The sequence below is a fragment of the Trichechus manatus genome, unplaced genomic scaffold (genome assembly GCF_000243295.1).
Source record: "Trichechus manatus latirostris isolate Lorelei unplaced genomic scaffold, TriManLat1.0 scaffold00045, whole genome shotgun sequence".
Lineage (NCBI taxonomy): Eukaryota > Metazoa > Chordata > Mammalia > Sirenia > Trichechidae > Trichechus > Trichechus manatus.
In genome coordinates, this window is record NW_004443981.1 from 10138118 (window position 1) to 10158092 (window position 19975).

The following is a 19975-nucleotide window of genomic DNA, read 5'->3' on the forward strand; positions in this document are numbered from 1 at the left end:
TAAGTGACAGCTCTCAGCAAAAAAAAAAAAAAAAAAAAAAAGTAGACAATGATTAAAAATCGTTGACTCTGGAATTTCACTGTCCTTGCCTGAGACAAATGGAATACAAGTGACCTTAAGTTAAAACACAAGCCAAACATCCATAAAGTGTGCAGCACCCCCGAAGAATGGTCTAAGCTTCCTGTGTTCCCAAAGGACCAAAGCTCACAGAGCAGGAGATGCTCAGACTGGACCCTGAGGGAGAACTTTGACAGATTTTTAAAAAATGGGGCAACGGGTGTGGAGGGGGAAAGAACTCGTCTGGCTAGCGTATGGGTCTGTGAAACGGAGCTGAGAGTAAGCACTGGGGTGGGGAAGGTGGGTGTCATGATCGAATTATGTCCCCCTAAAAATGTGTGTATCAATTTAGCTGCGCCATGATTCCCAGTATCGTGTGGTTGTCCTCCATTTTGTGATTGTAATTTTATGTTAAAGAGGATTAGGGCGGGATTGTAACACCCTTACCCAGGTCAGCTCCCTCCCTTTTATCTTACAAGAGATAAAAGGAAAGAGAAACAAGCAGAGAGTGGGGGGCCTCAAACCACCAAGAAAGCAGTGCCGAGAGCATAGCGTGTCCTTTGGACCTGGGGTACCTGTGCAGAGAAGCTCCTAGTCCGGGGGAACACTGATGAGAAGGCCAAGAGAGAGAGAAAGCTTTCCTCTGGAGCTGACACCCCAAATTTGGACTTTTAGCCTACTTTACTGTAAGGAAATAAACTTTTCTTTGTTAAAGCCATCCAATTGTGTGGTATTTCTGTTATAGCAGCACGAGATGACTAAGACAGTGGGAAAGGGAGAGGCAAACAGAGGGGCACGCGTGTGACTTAAATTATGATTTAGGCCCACCGGCACTGGGGATCAGAATGACCACGCAGCGAAACACGACAGAAAAGCTAATCTGGTCTCAGCGTGAGAACGACGCAGGAAAGTGACTGGGTGACAAGAACGATGGTCGTGCTACTAATGCTGAGTGCGAAGTCATTTACGTTTCAGACACGTCCGTCCCCTTCCTTCTCTGGGCAGTCCAGGCAACGGAAGCTTGGAAGCTGTTGCTGATTGCAAGTCCTGTCCTCCACGGTCTGTCTAGGCTTAGAAACGCTGTAATTTATATACTCAACCTGCAGGCTCCCTTTTGCTTCACTTATTTTATTTAAAATACTTAAAACAGCTTAAATGTACAAAGTTATGAGGAGCCCTGGTGGCACAACGGTTGAGCACTCGGCTACAAACTGGAAGGTTGGCGGTTCAAACCCACCAGCTGCTCCATGGGAGGAAAGACCTGGCTATCTGCTCCCATAAAGATTACAGCCTTGGAATCCCTATGGGGCAGTTCTACTGTCATACAGGGTTGCTCTGAGTCAAAAAATGGACTCAATGGCACGTGACAACAACCACATCCATATAATGGAATACTATTTAGGCAATAAAAAGGATAAGGAACAAACAAAAATGTACAAAGACGTAACTGTATATAGTACAATCATTCAACCTAAGTTTAATGTTCCTTTCATATATAACTCAGAGAATCGCGCAGTTGGCAGGCCAACAAGGCCCTCACAGAGCTGCATTTGATACGTCTCTACCATCTCCACCAGCTTTAACATTTAAGTCACAATGACTTTTAGCTGTAAACATTACTATATTCTTATTGATAAATTCTTAATTGCTAATTATTTTAACCTGATTTGAAGTAGGTACAAGAAAGAGAAAATAAATCTAGCTCTTCTCCTTACTTTCCCAGGGGGAGGCAGAGAAAAGAGGAGGGCGCACAATGGGAGGGGGCCACGGAGACGCATCCAGGGCAGGTGAGAGTGTGTCTTGTTCTTTCAGCAAACAGCAATCAGGAGTCTTTAAAAGCTGAGCTGGAACCTGTTTGTGGCAGACAGTCTCCAGAGACGAAAGCCATCAATCCCCTTCCTCCCTGTCCACGTGCTCTGTGCCTCACATAATGAGGGGAACTGACTTCCCCTCCCTCTGAATCTGGGCTATCCTTGTGAAGTGCTTTGATCAAAGCGAGTGACTTTGTACCAGTTTCGGGCAAGCCTTGAAAAGGACTGGCAACTTCCATTCTTCCCTCCAGAAAGCCAGCTGTGCCCTATCTGAAGTTGGACTACCAGCGGTCCCCCATGCTGTGAGGAAGCCCAAGCTAATCACACAGAGAGGCCACGTGGAGAGACAGAGCTGCGCAGTGCGCAGTGGTCCCAGCCAGCCCAGCTGAGGCAGAGACGGGAGTTGAGGAGCCACCGTGGACATCCCAGGCCTGGTGCACACCATGTACAGCAGATGAACTTCCCAGCTGAGCCTAGTCCTGATTGCACAATTGTGAGAAATGATAAAACTGCCATTTTTTTGAAGCTGCTTAAGTTCTGGGGTGGCTTGTTATGCACAAAGGATAACTGAAACACTGCTCTAGCTTGTTCAGCTAACTTTCAGGTTAGTTGCAAAAACTGTTTGCCGAAACTGTTTGCCAAAATGGGCATCAGGAGTTATTTGAACTACTGCTTAATGCACATTAAAAAAAAGCTGATTAGAATGAGAAAGTATACAAATAAAAAAAAAATAGGAACTTTAGACTAACATTTTTAATAAGCTGCACCAAACATTTTTGAAACATTCTTTTTCTTGCAAGATACAGCCATGCTACACAGAACAAGATGGACTGAGTACACCTCTCAAAACCTTTCTCCCTATTTTCCTCTCACATGAAATGGGGTGGGGAGTGTAGAAGAGTGGAGACTCAAACAAATAATGGGATATAAAAAATATGCTTACTTTTGACTGCATATATCAGTTAATTACAGAAAAGATTACTAAAAACAAAAATACCACACCACTTTGCACAGTGCTGGGCATTTCTCCCTACAGCACACTAAATTATGTGCAACAACTTCTGAATAATAATCTGTTCAAGTGTTTTAGTTATTAAATTAAGGTTCTTTAAGATATGGGACATTTTCTACTTCTTTTATTGCAGGTGTTCAGTCGACTTTTGATTCTGTGACTCGAACAAAACCTATGTGTCAAAAGAAAAACCCATGTTAAAAAAAACCAAACCCGTTTCTGTAGAGTTGATTCTGACTCACAGCGACCCTACAGGACAGAGTACAGCTGCCCATAGAGTTTCCAAGGAGCAGCTGGTAGATTCGAACTGCCGGTCTTTTGGTTAGCAGCCTTGGCTCTTAACCACTGTGCCACCAGGGCTCCAACGTTAGGCAGTGCTTTAATTTTAGGCCTAAAAGACCAGAAATTAAATCATACCCGTCTGATGATGCACTTATCTATCAAAACATAATACGCATTATTTAAACATGAGCCAAGTAACAATCTTGCTAAAAAGGAAGTGTGACACCAAGAAACATAAAATAGGAAGAGAACATTTCAGAGCACGACATCACCCTCTGGTTATAGCAAGTGTGTTGGACCTGGGTGGGGATGTGGACAGAGTTCAGAGGAAAGCCACGCACAGATGAAAGGGCCCTGACACTGAGTGTTGGCACAAGCGCAAAGCTAAGGGAAAGGAATTACGCCACCACCGCTGCCCACCAGGCTGGCAGCGAGTGAGAGGAACAGGTTCGGGAATCCCAGGAGGCTGGAGGTCGTGGCATGTCCGTCCACCCATCCGTCCGTCTCATTCCGCCCTTCTTTACCCTTGTGTAGTCATGGCAGCCAGGTAAGAAGGGCAGGGACAGCCTCACCGTCTCCGCACGAGGGCACGAGCGCTGTAAGGGAAGTGCTGAGGCCAGACTACGGGAACCTGTTGTGTGCTGGTTTTACAGGGCACGCTGTCCCGCTGTCCCACTGTCCTCTCACTGTCAGGTCTGCCACTCCTTGGTCTCGGGGAGGCAGGAGACTGAGGGACAGTGCAGGGTACACTGCTGGTGTGGAGCAACTCCCAGGATACACAGGGTGGACGTGACCAACGGCTGCGCACCACGCTGGCCCTTGGGCCGTAGCAATAAAACAGCCAACAGGTCCCCTGCCCTCTGGGGAACCTGACCCCACCTACCACGCCCAGGAGGCTTCTTGATGAAGTGACATTTCCCGAGGCTTAGAAGGCGGAGAAGGGATGGTGAAAACTCGTTCCAGGAGGATGAGGCAGCAGCAGCCAAGGCCCAGGGGCGGCTGGAGCTCTGAGGCCAGCAGAGGGGCCGAGGACAGCCGGCACCTGCGGGGCCTCGAGGGTCCTGCCCATTCATCCCTTGTGTGTGTGACTCAGGGCAGCAGCAGAAAGGGAGAGGTGTCGGTGGAGCAGAGACGAGTCAGAGACACGGTGAGAAATGGACTTTTTTGGGGGGAAGGGCGGGGCCGGGCAGGGGGTATGAGGGAGAAGGAGGGATCAAGGTGAATACTACACTTGGAATGTTATGGAATGCTTTGTGGGGCTGCAACCTGCTCCATGGTGAACCCAAACAGGACAACCTTTGAGGTCAGCTTCCAGGTCACCAGCTCTGCTGCTCTGTGGCCTGGACATGCACATGGCACTGGACACGCAGCCTTGTACCCACCTCCTGACCAGGCAGTGGACGTCCCTGCACCCCTCAGAGCTCCTCACATGGTGCTGGACATGCAGCCCTCCCCGCACGTCCTGATCAGGCCGTGGGCACCCCCGTACCCCTCAGGGCTCCCCACACAGTGCTGGACACGCAGCCCTGTCTGTACCTCCTGACCAGGCAGTGGGTGCCCCTGTACCCCTCAGGGCTCCCCACGCGGTACTGGACACACAGCCCTCCCCCCACCTTCTGCTCCTGACCAGGCAGTGGGTGCCCCTGTACCCCTCAGGGCTCCCCACACGGTGCTGGACACACAGCCCTCCCCCCACCTTCTGCTCCTGACCAGGCAGTGGGTGCTCCTGCACCCCTCAGGGCTCCCCACACGGTGCTGGACACACAGCCCTCCCCCCACCTTCTGCTCCTGACCAGGCCGTGGGTGCCCTGCACCCCTCAGAGGGCTCTTGCAGCCTCTAGTGTGAATTCCGAGCTCCGAGACTGCCTGATGCCTAATTACATCACCCCTCAGCCCTTCCTCCTTTCGCTGGCATGCGGCGGGGAGGCGTGCAGGAAGGCCCAGGTGGAAGGAGAAAGCTGGTTTGGACAGAATCAATCCATCCACTTCAGACGGAACCACGCTCAGGTGGCCATTTCAGTAGAAAACCGAGCAAGGAAGGGAAGGACGTGTGGTGAGGAGCTGGGCACCGCAGAGAAGCTCTGGGGGGAGAAGTGAGGATGAGTGGGGGGAGGGAGGAGGGTCTTCACAGCTAGCAGAGGAGGGCGTGCAAGCAGAGGGAGGGAGGCAGGGGAGGAAGGGAAGCTGGCCTCCCCCAGTCTTGCACTGAGAAGTATGTGTCAGTTGGGGTCCCCTGTACACGACATTGAGGCTGCCCAAGAAAACATTAACGGGTTACTGTCGAGTCAATTCTTGACTCACAGCGACCCTACAGGACAGAGTGTAACTGCGCCATAGGGTTTTCAAGGCTGTAATCTTCACGGAAGCAGACTGCCACAGCTTTCTCTCGAGGAGTAGCTGGTGGCTTCCAACGGCCAACCTTCTGGTTAGCAGCCAAGCGGTCAATCAGTGCACCACCAGGGCTCCTAAGAAAACATTACTGGTCTTTAACTGGAGTCAAAAAATATGACGAGGTGGTGGGTATTAGTGTTAAAATGAACATCACCATGTAAAAAAGATAAATGCCATCCACATACAGACTTACCTATAAAATATATTATTTATCTGTTTTCTGATGTAAGCTCTTAAGCCTAAGAATTTTCCATAGATTCTGTGAAGGGTAGTTTTGAGAAAATCTCTCTCTCGAGGATCTTCACTGTCAAAGAGCTCTAAAAGCTTCAAGAAGAAAAAGACACTTAGTGACTCAGTTTACCCCTGCCAGTCAGGGCTTGTATAGTGTTAGTTAATTGGTACTTTACCTGCAATACAAACTTCTGATCAATATATTTCTTCGCTATATTAGGTTGGAAATCTGGAGACTCTAAAAATCTTAAGAAAAATTCATAAACAAGCTGGAAGGAAAAGAAAAACAATGAGTCAAATAACATGGTATTTTATTAAATGGAAATTAAAATCCACTATGAATTGACTCTTTACTTGCCGACAAGTATCAGCCTTCAAAAAAAAGCCATAAATCTACAGAATTAATGCTAAATTACATGGCTTAATTTAATTATAATTGACGACAGTAGTTATTTTACTTAGCTAAGAACCACAGACTATGCCCTTAACTGGCATTTAAACAAAATTACTTCCATGGCTGATGTTACCCGTGCTAAACCACACCACCGGGAAACCACAAGCATGCAGCAGCCACAAACGACTCTGAGTGGGCCTTGCATCCCGGTTGGTACCCAAGAGCGCCCCATAGTACATGGCACAGAACCACACCCAGAGAAAGCTGGAACTGCTGGGCAGGAAGGCTGGTAGATGCAGACGCTGCACCCCGATCACCTGGAGCAAGCCCAGTCCTTCCCCCTTTTGTGGGGTCAGGTATTTTTGCATGCCTGACATGTTTTACGTAGCAACACCAGGATACCGTGGGTGGAAAATGTTTTGTTACCGAGACATTCACGTGTTCTTGTTGGTCCCACCATCTCATCTCCTCCCCATCTCTTTACCTCTTCACCCCCCTCTCAGGGCTGACCCCGTCTTCCCACTCAAGCAGCTGGCTCATGCTGCCTCCGGGCCTCTGCACCGGCGTCCTGACCAGCCAGGCTTCTACTCTCTGGCTGGCCTGACAAAAGCATGTGGAAAGGCACCAGCCGGCACACGCGTTCTGGGGAGTATCATGGGCATCCATTAAATCTAAGTGTGGAGAATTGCGAGAAAATTCCACAGAAGTCCTCTGGGCCTGAATTCAATGGCTACCAATGAAATGGTGCTTTCCATTTAAAACGTGGACAATTCCACATCCTGGAAATTTGTGTGAAGTGTTCAAACGAACATACAAACAAAACCCATCAAATCTTCTCTCTTCCGCCAAAACTTTTTTCTTGCATTTACAGGTTTGCAAGGTCTATGGCCACTAGAGACCAGAGGTCCATGTGACCGGCTGAAGGGGGCCCAAGGACTCATGCACTTGCTTTATGGAAAGAGCCCCACGAACCCACACCCTCCTGTCTGTACCTGTAGATGAGGCCAGGCTGCTTCTAACGTTGGCTCGTCTTCCTCTGGGTCAAATTCTGCTCCCGTAGGATTGGAGGAAGGTGGTAATGTTCGAAACATGTTAACTGCAAACTAAAATCCACATATTCCATAATTACAATCAGGACACTTAGCACAGGCACAGGGACCACTGCAAACGTTTTAAGTGACTCTAGTGACTGCTGTGTCATGTGGTCATCCGGCCCATCCTTGCTCTCAAAGTTTACACATGGCGTGGGCCCCAAGAGCAAACCTCGATCAAAACTGCAGCAGGAAGTAGGCCCCCCGCCACAGGTGGCCCCACGTTCCTTCGTCCACTTTCACAGGTGGCCACACCACACACGTGGTGGGGGCAGTGATGACTGCTGGAGACTTTAATTATACTCAGCACGTGCAAAATCAAGAAAAGTGCCCGACGTGCTCTGAGGAAAGGGTGAGATTATGAAGGAAACAGCCGAGATTTCTCACCATAACACGACAAACGCCACATGGCCCTGGGGTGACTTGGGTGACAAGGACGCTGACTTCCCATAATCAACCATGATGAGGGAAAGCGATGGTCAGGATGGGGCAGCTCTGAGTTCCCATGTTTCTGTTAGCTGCCTTTGAGTCGGCCCTCAAATCATGGTGAGCCCCTGTACAACGGGACTGGACTGTTGAGATCCATCGGGGTTTACATTGGCTGAATTTCGTAGAGTGCCAGGCCTTTCTTCCTAGTCTGTCTTAGTTTAGAAACTCCACTTAAACTTGTTCAGCACCACAGCAACATGCAAGCCTCCACTGACAGGTGGGTGGTGGCCGGGCATGAGGTGCACTGGCCGGGAATCGAACCCAGGTCTCCCCCACATGGAAGATGAGTCTTATACCACTGAACCACCAGTGCCCTGAGTTTTATAAAAAAGACTGCAGGTCAGCAAGGAGCGCACACACAACTTGAAAGCCTGGATATGTGCCCAGGGACTGGAAAGTGAAGGAGCCCGTGTGGACTTAGAAGGAAATGATGCAGGAGTAAGAAATTTCTCTGGAGTTTGGATGATTCTTTCCTCAGACTCACTGTTCTTTCCTCTCTCCTCCTTTACGCTGCCCTCACCACTCTCCCCACCCCAGGCACCTTTTACTTCCAACTTCACAAACATCGATGTGCTTTACAACAGATGTTTCCTACATAAAATCGAGGATTCTTTGGAGCAAAGGTACATTTTAACGCCCACATGGTTAATATGAGAAGTTAGACCTCAAAATAAAGCAAAACACACATTGACACATTAGTGATTAAATATAAAAGAGTTAAGTTCTTCTGTATCATCAATTTATCACCTATTTTTCTTTGTCATAAGTTTAAACATGATCAGTTTATGCACAGTTGCCACATACCAGTTACAGAACTGATCTCTGGTTACTGACTTACAGATGGGTGTCCCACCACTTCCCAAAGCACAAAATGAAAATATCTGACATGGACGATGAACTTGGACTCCGTAACAATCAGACACTACCTGGGGGTCCACGGCAAATGTGGCCAGGCTGCCCGGGGCGGGGAGCAGGTGAGATTCTGAGAGTGCCTGCGATGGAAGCTTTAAACTAGACTGGACTTCTATTAGAGATAATGAAAAACTTAAGCAATTTGTCTGATGTGTATTTAGGAGTGGAAAAAGAAGATGCATGAGATTATGGTTCAAGGCAATTATTGAAGAGCTAAAATGCACCCCAGTTCACTGGGACTGCTTAATAAGCTGGTTAGAGTCTACTCCTAGGCCAGGTACTGACTGCAGCTTCAGGTCAAAGCCCCACTGCACAGGGTCCAGTCTGTCCAGCTACGAGCCCACCTCACATCCTTGCGAGGTCACCGAAGCCAAGAGGCTGACCAACCTGCTCCTGACGTACAAAACCTCCTTTCGGCATCCCTGACCCAGGAAGTTTAGTTATCGGTCAACTCTAACAGGTAAAACGGCGTTTCTCACACACATCAAGAACATCTCGTCCATAATCTCTACCCCGTCCTTTCCTAGCACGTTGCATTGCACTGATTGCTCATCTTGAGAAAAGGTTAAATATCCTAGAAACTAATGTTTGAAAAAAGAGCAGACGGCAAAGAGTATGACACCTCAAGTTATTCTAATCTAGCGTTTCCTGGCATAAAATCTTCAGGCGTCAAGTGAGCTGAGAGCGCTGGTGTGTGACCCTCCGGTCCTGATGTCACAGCGCAGGCAGTAGTTTGGGGGAGGTCCCCACGTGCTATCTGAGCACACGGGGTATAGTCTAGGAAACCACAGACGATGCCCTTCTGTCAGCGCCATGCCATGGAAACCAGGGGACTCTTTCTACTGTCGTCTGAACGTCAGCTGGCCTGCGGATCATATAGACTCATTGTAATCTCGTCCTGAAATACATGGACTCTGAGCACGCACAATGAGGGACGTGTTACACAGACAGCAGTAGCGTGGTGCGGCGGGGAATGAGCCCCCGTGTCCTCTGAGGCTGGAAGGCCTGCCTGGCCTTGGTTTTCTCACCTGTGGAAAGGAGTAAACCCCTTTTTTGCTCTGGGTTGTTGTTAGGACCACAGAGAATGTATGCAGAAGTACTTTTTAAATGGAAAATGACTGTGCATAAACAGTTACTATTACCCGCATTTTCCAAATATGTGTAGGCACTTCTCCTCTCTCTCAGGACAATGGCTGCACGCCTGTGTGAGTGTGCGCGTGGGTGCGTGTGTGTGTATGGTTCACAAAGCTCGGCCTTTCACTGCCCTGACATTCCCTCTCTCGGTACCTAAACCAGCCCTGAGATGCTCTTCTCCGGAGCGCTGACTCTACTAAACTAGATGTAAACCAAACAGCTCAAGAAGCAACTCTGTGGAAAATTTTTAATTCGGCAATACCATGCAGCCTTCTCTGTTGTACATAATGTCGGAGCCAACCTGGGAGCAACTAACCACTACCACCGCCACCACACGCAGCCTCCCTATGCCTGTGACATCTGTCGCCAGTGGATGATGTTGCTGTCAGCTGTTGGGTCGGTTCCGACTCATAGCGACCCTATGTACAACAGAGCCAAACACTGCCCGGTCCTCTGCCATCCTCACAATCGTTGTTAGGCCTGAGCCCACTGTTGCAGCCACTGTGTCAATCCATCTCCTTGAGGGTCTTCCTCTTTTTTGATGACCCTCTACTTTACCAAGCATGATGTCTCTCTCCAGGGACTGGTCCCTCCTGATAACATGTCCAAAGTACGTGAGACGAAGACTCTCCATCCTTGCTTCTAAGGAGTGTTCTGGCTGTACTTTTTCCAAGACAGGTTTGTTCGTTCTTCTGGCCGTCCATGGTATACTCAGTGTTCTTCGCCAACACCATAATTCAAAGGCATCAGTTCTTCTTCAGTCTTTCTAGTGGACGGAGCAGTATAATAACCGTGGGGTGACAGAACCGCAGGACAGTACAGCATATGAAGATGTTAAGATATGAAGAGATACACTCCAAAAATGAACCCGAAGCTCTAATGTCAGAGGCAGCGAGGAAAGAAGGATTTGACTGTTCACAGTTCCCTGTTCAAACCCCCCAGGGCGGGTATGCTACACCAGTCAGTCCCTCTGCTCTCCTGGTGTGAGTCCGACACATAACAGCGACGGGGACTGCAGCCCACTCCTCCTTGGGAATAGAGACGGCGCGTTCTCAGGGTCACTCTGCTAAAGAGGTACACTGGGGGCTGGGGGGCCTCCAGCAACATTTTTTAAAATACGAAATTGTGCATTTCTTTGCAGATGATATGATAATCTACCTGGAAAAACCAACAGAGGTAACAGACAAGCCATCACAGCTGAGCCACCAATACAAAGACCAAAAATACAAAAACAGCAACAATCTCTCTACCAACAATAAGCACCTGGAAAAAACAGACAGGGAGACCCCACATTATAGCCACAAAAACGGTGAAGCGCTTAGGAATTAACAACCAAGTTACAAGGTCTTAATGAGAAAAGCGTGAAGACGTGAATCCAGGACACTGAAGAACATCCAGCTACTGGAGGAACTTCTGTCTCCCGTGTGAGACGACCTCGCAGGACAAAGATGTAAACTTCCCACAATTTGTAAATCTATAAACTTAATGTAACCTTAAACAAAACTCTAACCGGATTTTCTGACAAACTCAATGAACTTAAAATTTACGTGGAATAACAGAAGTGCTGGTGGCAATCTTAAGAGGGACACACTGTCCTTCTCCTCACCTGGAAAGTCAGCCTCCCCGTCTAGAACGTGAGCTCCGCCCCCAGTCACTGGGCCCCAGGGCTTCCTGCAGTGCGCGCCCCTAGTAGGTGCTCACCCACGGCTGAGAGTGACTCCACTGGGGAAAGCACCCACTAGTCACCTGACTACCTGCAGCACCAAGCGATTACCTGAAAATTGTGAAAAATCTCCAACTGTGCCTTTTGATCTCAGTGGTGGCGTAATTCCATCAGAGAAGCCCTCCCTGACCCCCGTCCTAAGTGGCCCCCAGCGTTAAGCTCCCAGCACACTGTACATGTTCTCCATCACGTTTCTCTCCAGCATGGCTGGCGGCTGGGTAATTCTTTGCTCGGTGTCCACCTCTGTGCCACATCCTGGGCTCCATCCGAGGCCAGGCTCTGCCCAGTTCCAACCTCAGGAGGTGGCTAGATGCAGGGCTCCTCTGTCATGCTCTTTTTAGAGCCTAGAGCTGCTTTCAGAGAAGGCACACCTCCAAAGCACGACCAGAATGTGATATTTAAGAATGGAACTACATTTAAAAGCAAGTTAAATTATGATTTTGAACAGCTTGCTATTTTTACACTCAAATATGTTCTTAAATAACAGTTGAGAGTATCATGGAAATAAAAACCTATGAATCTTTGTAGAATGCTTAATAAAGGAAATTCAGTCTCAATTTTTCAAACTGAACATTTTAATCTTTTGACTATTTCACACAACTAAATGTATGGTTTAAAATCAGGAAAGGTGTGCGTCAGGGTTGCATCCTTTCACCATACTTATTCAATCTCTATGCTGAGCAAATAATCTGAGAAGCTGGACTAGATGAAGAAGAACACAGCATGGGGACTGGATGAAGACTCATTAACAACCTGAGGTATGCAGATGACCCAACCTTGCCTGCTGGAAGTGAAGAGGACTTGAAGCATTTACTAATGAAGATCAAAGACCACAGCCTTCAGTATGGATTACACCTCAACATAAAGAAAACAAAAATCCTCACAACTGGACCAATAAGCAACATCACAATAAATGGAGACAATACTGAAGTTGTCAAGGACTTCATTTTACTTGGATCCACAATCAATGCCCATGGAAGCAGCAGTCGAGAAATCAAAAGACGCATTGCACTGGGCAAACCCGCTGCAAAAGACCTCTTTTATTAAAGTGTTAAAAAGCAAAGATGTCACTTTAAGGACTAAGGTGTGCCTGACCCAAGCCATGGTGTTTTCAATCGCCTCATATGCATGTGAAAGCTGGACAATGAATAAGGAAGACTGAAGAAGAGTTGATGCCTTTGAATTATGGTGTTCACAAGGAATACCGAATATACCATGGACTGCCAGAAGAATGAACAAACCTGTCTTGGAAGAAGTACAGCCCGAATGCTCATTAGAATTGAGGATGGCGAGACTTTGTCTCATATACTCTGGACATGTTATCAGGAGGGACCAGTACCCGGAGAAGGACATCATGCTTGGTAAAGTAGAGGGTCAGCGAAAAAGAGGAAGACCCTCAACAAGATGGAATGACACAGTGGCTGCAACCATGGGCTCAAGCGTAACAACGATTGTGAGGATGGCGCAGGACTGGATGGTGTTTTGTTCTGTTGTACATACATAGGGTCGCTACGAGTCGGCATTGACTCAATGGCACCTAACAACAACAACAAATGTATAATGTCATCTTGGTTCAGATAAGCATGAAAATATACTACTCATTTATAATTGTAATTATATGTATGAGTTTAAGAATAGAAAATGTACTTATACATGGTGGATGACAATTCATAATAATTATAATTCAACTCAGTTTAGTGCTATTTAAAGATAACACTGGGTTTGAAAGTTTCTCAAGTTATTTATTCTGGGCCAAAGGTTAGTTTTACATAGATTCTGAATGATGTATTGCCCAATATTTTATTATGAAAATTTTCAAATGCAAAGAAGTGGAATTTTACTGTGAATAACTACATAGCCACCACCTAATTTTAACACTAACTTTCCACTCTATTTACTTAATCACATATTCTCTTTTTTTTTTTTTTGCAGTAATTTATCAGAAAGTTTAGACATGCTTTAGAATAGCACAACTATATATGCTGCGTCCCATGGGATGAAAATAAACTGAGAAGTGAAGTTTCAGAGTTGAAAGACTTATTACTTCCCAGTCATATATATAAACTGAACCGTTCTCATGCCATGCCCCCAACCAGGTGTATAAAGTTACCCCAAATCTTTGATGAGTACGTTTTTTATGACCATTGCTGGATCACCTGTGTGCATGGAGTTAAAAAGGTGTTTATTGAGTGTTATTAATAAAGCAGAGTCTCCCACTTCCAGCCAGGACGGAGAAATAGGGGTGGATTTACCCTACTGCCTGAAGCAACTAAAAAACAGACAAAAATGTATGAAATTATGGCTTTCAAGACACTGGACTTTAGACGGGAAGGACAGTAATCCCTGAGAGACAGGGAGCGAGTGAGGGGAGGCCTCTGAGGCCCAGCGCCCGGCCTGGAAGAGCTTCCAGGCTGTAGCACAGGGAGAAAGATCCGGTGAAGCCCTGCAGGTGGAGGGGGTTAGCCCCACAGGTGGAGGGGGTTAGCCCCGCAGGTGGAGGGGGTTAGCCCTACAGGTGGACGGAGTTAGTTGGAGTTTGCAGGACAGATTGGTGTTTGCTCCAGATCAGAGAGGGCTGCAGAGAGAGAGCACCTGGAGATCTGCAGGATCCCTGCTAGTACTACTACATGTAAAAGTTGAAAAAATAAAGCATTGTTATTTCACTTGCTTTCCATCACAGCACCCACCAAAAACCTAACTTCACAGATACTTCCAATGGGAAGGGATACTGTGCAATCTAATGGCGAAGCTAGTTCGTGTGTTGTCTGGCAGACCCTGCCACGTTTCCCCTGAAAAGTTAAATGTCCCACAGTGCCTCTGATGAGTTTGCTGCGTGACCCCAGGGGAGCCTTGGTGCAGTTTGGGAACCACGGCAGCAGCTGGTTAACCGTGATGGGAGGTGGCATGGGTAGAAGCAGAACTGGAGGTGGCGAAGTGGTTAAGTGTCGGCTGCTAACCAAAAGGTTGGCAGTTTGAGCCCACCAGCTGCTCCATGGGAGAAAGATGTGGCAGTCTGCTTCCATAAAGAACTTCCTTGGAAATCCTATGGGGCAGTTCTACTCTGTCCTATAGGATCACTATGAGTCAGAATCGATTCTCAGGCAATGGGTCAAGTTTTTTCTTGGTTCAGTTTATTCTTGTATTTGTTTCACTATTACAATAAGCGTGCATTTCTTTTATAAATTAAAAACATCAAACAGAGCAAAGGAAAATCCTGCCAAAATGAAAGAATAAAAGAAATCTCCAAAAAATGGTCCACTGATATTTAAAGTAGAAAAATCATTCTCTGGGACTCGAAAAGTATTTTTTCAACTACCTTAAGCTCCTTAAGAACGTCAGCTCTTCTTTAACCCAAGTTATCGAAACTCTGACAGAACAACAACCAAGCAAAAAGGGGAAGACATGACTTAAACTATCACTTGAAATAAACATGTAGACAATTTGAAGCTTCACTGGTTAATTTACTACTCCCTTGGTTTAATTAAAAACATTCTTTCTTCCCCCATTTCAAAACTGTCTTCACTCTTGTAACAAGTAATACTTTCCAGAACACACTATAAATATCAGATATAAAAATAGAAGCAGCAAAGTGTCCAACATCAGTTCTCAGGTGAAGCACAAGACAATTATTCGGGCTATCAGGGATGGAACCCTCCCCAAGGTCCTGACCAATAAATACAAGGAAAACTCCTACGCCCTTAAGAAATAATGTTGACTTCAACCCCAAGCATAAAGGAAAAGAAAATTTCTAAGCCCACATCTCACCATTTACAAACAGTATGGGTTGAGTTAAAATTATGTGATGAACTTGTTTTTCCTGGAGACCCAACAATGGGTCCTGACAGTAACAGTACTACTATCATCCTACACACAGGTGACCTGTTTCTAAACATAAAAACTTATTTTTATTCATTTTTGATGATGACAAATGTGGTACATGATCATACTAAAAATTTAAAAAATTACAAAAATCTAAAGGGGAAAATTCACATATTCACCCCATTCAAATGCAGTGACTATTAACAGCTTGTCCAGTATTCCTCTAAGATTTATTTTTATAACAATCTATTTATAAAATGGAATCAATACATCATTCTACTGTGTGAATGACGCTGCGGAGTCGGGTAACTCCACTGTGGACAGGATTTCACAATTTGCTTTCTCTCAACTCTGATTTTACTCCTCTGAACTCATTTACGTCACAGACCTTAAATCACACTTCAGACCCTGTATTTTTTAATCCCTCGAATTTAAATACTTACTATTTAAACTAATCTAACCTCCTCTCATGAAGTAGTTCAACAGCATGATGACCTTGCAAATAAGGAAACAGAAAAGCTAAGCAACCTCTAGGTATCCACCGCTCTGAAGGATGGGCTGCATTTGGGCATCCACCTGGTCACTCTCTGACAAAACCCGGGGTGTGACCATTGCTGGTTGGGGTCTGAGGGCACTGGAAGGCGGCATGTGCACACCTGAATGCCACCTTCGTGACGGGGGGTGGGGTGGGGTGGTGGTACTGGACAAGGTACAGGTGTCTCCTTTAGTCCTAACTGCTCTGCAAGGCAGGTTACTGTTACATCTGTTTGTTTAATGGATGAATGGAAGTCACTCACCTAACGTAATACGACTGCTTTCCCCTGCACCTCCCTTTGCACACATCTCCTTGATTTGGGAAATTCCTTCTCTCCCACTCCATCCTGTGAGTTGGTGGGCGTGTGACCCAGGCTTGGTCAAGGTCACGGCACTGCACCTTCCCAGCTGCAGCCACAGGTGCAAGAATGGGCAGACACACAGGCACCCGCACTCCTCCTCCTGGCTGAAAGCCACCATCGCACAGAGGAGCGGAGAGCCTGAGGCTGGCACACAGAGGGCAGGAGGTGCAGGGAATGGAGTCCAGGCCTGCACCTTCGAGCCTGGGGCTGAGGTCTGTGAGCTCGCCAAGTGTCTGCCCTTAAATAAGTTCCCTTCTGGCTTGGGTGATGCTGGACTGGGTTTCCGGTACTCATAACCTGAAGGACTCTGAATAGCAGACAAGATTCAAACCCAGACTTCTAACATGGAGCCCACTCTCTCCCCGAATCACCACACCATATGCTACAGCCAAGAATCTGGGTCTTGATGCTTCTCCCCACACATCACCATCAACACCAAGCTTTGGTCAAACCCAAACACTTGCCTACTCTCTCTGATCTCTGGGCTTTGGAGTGGCTGCACGCTCTGCTAGGGAAGGCTCCCCTCTCCACCTTCCTCTTGGTTTTGGTTCGCCATCTAGGCCTGCCGCCTCGGCCCTCTGCGTAGCTGTCACCTCTGGGGGACATCTGATAACGGCTGAGGTCCCTGTGTGTGTGTGTTCTCCTGTCCTTCCGCTGACCTTGGTGTTGCTCTTTCCGCCCTTGGTATTGCACCAGACAGGTGGAGTGCTCTGTAGGGTAGAGACCAATCTTATCCACTGCTACAGCCCCAAGAGGCAGCATGGTGCCCGGAATATAGCAGACAGGCAATAATACTCCCTGATGACTCAATGAGTACACCAAGCTGTCTTCCATGTACTAATACAGCACAGCAGGTGTGGACAGTTCTAAAGAGGTCCATTTTGATGTGAAGCAGCTTTGAGCCATTCAATCATTGATCTAACCAATTCCTTTTCTGGTCTGATGCATCTGTGACTACTAAGAACTAGTCTTAATGCCCACATCTATGCAGAAAGTGCCAAATCAAACGAACATTTACTGAACACCTACGCAAAAGTCATTGTGCTGAGGACCTTACCAGATAAAGGAAGTTAGAAAAAGCTGCCACAAGGTATTTTATGAGGGTGTTAAGCTCAGAGAGGGCAATGTACGAAGGTTAGTTAGAACAATTATTCTCAAACTTTTGGCATCCTTAAGAATGATCCAGAAAACATGTAAGAATGCGCTGCTGGGACCCGTATCCAGGAAGTCTGATCCAATAGGCCCGGGGCATCTACATTTCTAACCCGGGCTTCTAACTGGTTTGAATCCCTGCTGAGAATTTATGTTTCCATCCTAATTATACTGAATCAGAATCTAAATTTTAACAAGAGCCCCAGGTGATTCTTATGTATAATAAATTTTGAGACCCACCGCTCTACTAGTGGAGCCCTGGTGGCACAGTGGTTAAAGAGCTCGGCTGCTAACCAAAAGGTTGCAGTTCGAATCCACCAGCTGCTCCTTGCAAACCTACGGGGTGGCTCTACCCTGTCCTACAGGTTCGCTATGAGTCGTAATCGACTTGACAGCAATGGGTTTTGGTTTTCGCTCTACTACTGGTTCTTGGAGCCCTGATGGTACAGTGGTTAAGAGCTACGGTTGCTAATCAAAAGGTTGGCAGTTCGAATCCACCAGCCGCTCCTTGGGAACACTATGGGGCTGTTCTATTGTCCTATAAGTTCACTATGAGTCAGAATCCACTCAGCGGCAATGGGTTTTAGTGGTTCTCAGAATTGGTCCCTAACCAGCAGCATTAGCATCGTCTGGGAACTTGTTAGAAATGCAAATTCTCAGCAGGGGTTCGAACCAGAACGAACAGGTTCAAAGCCCTGCTTCTAACAAGCTCCCAGGTGATGTTGATGCGACAGCCTCCGAGTGGCGCTTTGGTCTCAGGACTCCTTAACGCGCCTACAAATCACGGAGGCCGCCACAGTTTTTGTTTGTGAGGGTTACATCTACTGATGTTGACTGTATTAGAAATTAAACAGGGAAATTTTAAAAATATGAATTCCTTAAAAAACCCATTATAAATAACAGGTTTATGAAAAATAACTATTTTTCAAAACAAGTACAAGTTTAGTGAGAAGGGTGACACTTTTACATTTTTGCAAATCTTTGAAATCTGGCGTAATAGAAAACAGCTGGTTTATTCAATCTGCTTCTCCATTTAATCTATTGTGATATGCTGTTTTGGTTCAAATATAGGAAAAATCTGGTTTCATATAGGTATGTAGCTGCAAAAGGGAGGAGATATTTTCATAGCACTTTCAGATAATTGGGGACTTCTTCTTTGATCCTACACAAAACCTTGACAGGCAGTAGTTTATTAAAGGTTAGGCACTACATGGCGTCTGAAACCATCTCAATTAGCTGCTTGGACTCTATTCCATTAAAATCCAGTGGGGACTCTCGCACTTTGAACAGCTCTTGTGGCCATGCATGATTTCACAATGTCATTTGGAAAATACTGGTTCACTGAGTTACGCAGGTCTTCCAAATGTTGACTCATTCCATTATATATATATGAAAAATCCCACTCATTAACATCATCACTGACTTCATTAAGAGAGTCTTTAGCACCTCACACTGGCAGGTACAACTTTCCAAAAATTCAAATTTTCGCTTGAAAGTTCTAATTTTATCATTGACAATAAATGCTGTGAGCTGTTTTCCTTAAAGGGGCAGTGTCACTTTGTTCATTTTTTGAAAAAATGCCGTTAACTACCCAAGTGTGGATACCCAGCTGCCTGTCAGTCATTCAAACAAAAGTGGTGTTCCAGAAGAGCAGCCAGGTCACCTCCCAACCCAGCCACCAAGTGCTCTGGGAGAACTTCACATTTCATCCTACTCGATGGTAGATGGATCTGTGTGTGAGCGTCACAACTGCATAAAACCAAGATTTTTTCTGTTTTACCTAGACCAGTAAGTGAAATGACTTTGTCTTCCGTTGAGTGGTGGTGAAGCGCAGCTGCTGCTGCAGCCTTGATGCGTGCCGAGGCACCAGCAGTCTCATCCACCATCTGTACCATCAGTGCCAACGTTAGCACAGTGACAAAGTCAAACAGTCTTAGAACTATTAGGAATAATTTGGACCTCATAGATCCTCTGAAAAGGTATCAGGGACCCCAGGGATACGGGCTCCGCCGATTTATATGCAAACTACTGATTTTGCAGATAAGGAAAGAGACTCCAAACTTCTTAACTTGGGGACCACTGCAGGCTCTGAGGGGTTTGAACCCTCTGAAATCACATGTCAAAATTGATACATATGTCCACATTGCATATTCTCAAAGGGTCTAACCCAAAACATTAACTCCTTAAACACTGTCAACAAAGCATTTTTACTTTGAATTTCTTAAAAGCTACAGTGTTACTTGGTTTTGTTATCTGTGTCTGATTATGAGAAAAATGCCCAAGCCTGAAGAACAGATTAACTAGATAATTTAATTTAAAAAGCAGATGGCTGGTTGTATTTAAAATATGACTGAATTAAGACAGAATAAAGTTTATGTAATTTAGGCCTGAGAAACTAAATACCAAAAGTTCTCTCCCTGGGTATTGCTCCTTTTTCACCCTCCTCTCTCTGAACCTCAGTTTTTTATCTGAAAATAAAAGGGCCAGGCTAGCTGGTGTCAGGTTCATTCCAGGACTTAATTCCATGATGCTTGATCCATAAAACCAGTGTAAAAATACACAGAACGTGAAAAGATTGCCA

At 46.3% G+C, this 19975-nt stretch overlaps 1 protein-coding gene across 6 annotated transcripts in view; it reads right to left on the bottom strand.

Annotated features, from left to right (window-relative positions):
* PPP2R5C (protein phosphatase 2 regulatory subunit B'gamma) overlaps positions 1–19975 on the bottom strand; it is a 172439-nt gene that overhangs the window by 30116 nt on the left and 122348 nt on the right. For all 6 annotated transcript variants that reach the window (XM_023731780.1, XM_023731784.1, XM_023731782.1 and 3 more), the window contains 3 exons: positions 7171–7281; positions 5961–6053; positions 5747–5877 (listed from right to left, as the gene is read on the bottom strand). In XM_023731780.1, the coding sequence (XP_023587548.1) occupies positions 5747–5877; positions 5961–6053; positions 7171–7281 (335 nt within the window). The remainder of the gene's footprint in view (positions 1–5746; positions 5878–5960; positions 6054–7170; positions 7282–19975) is intronic.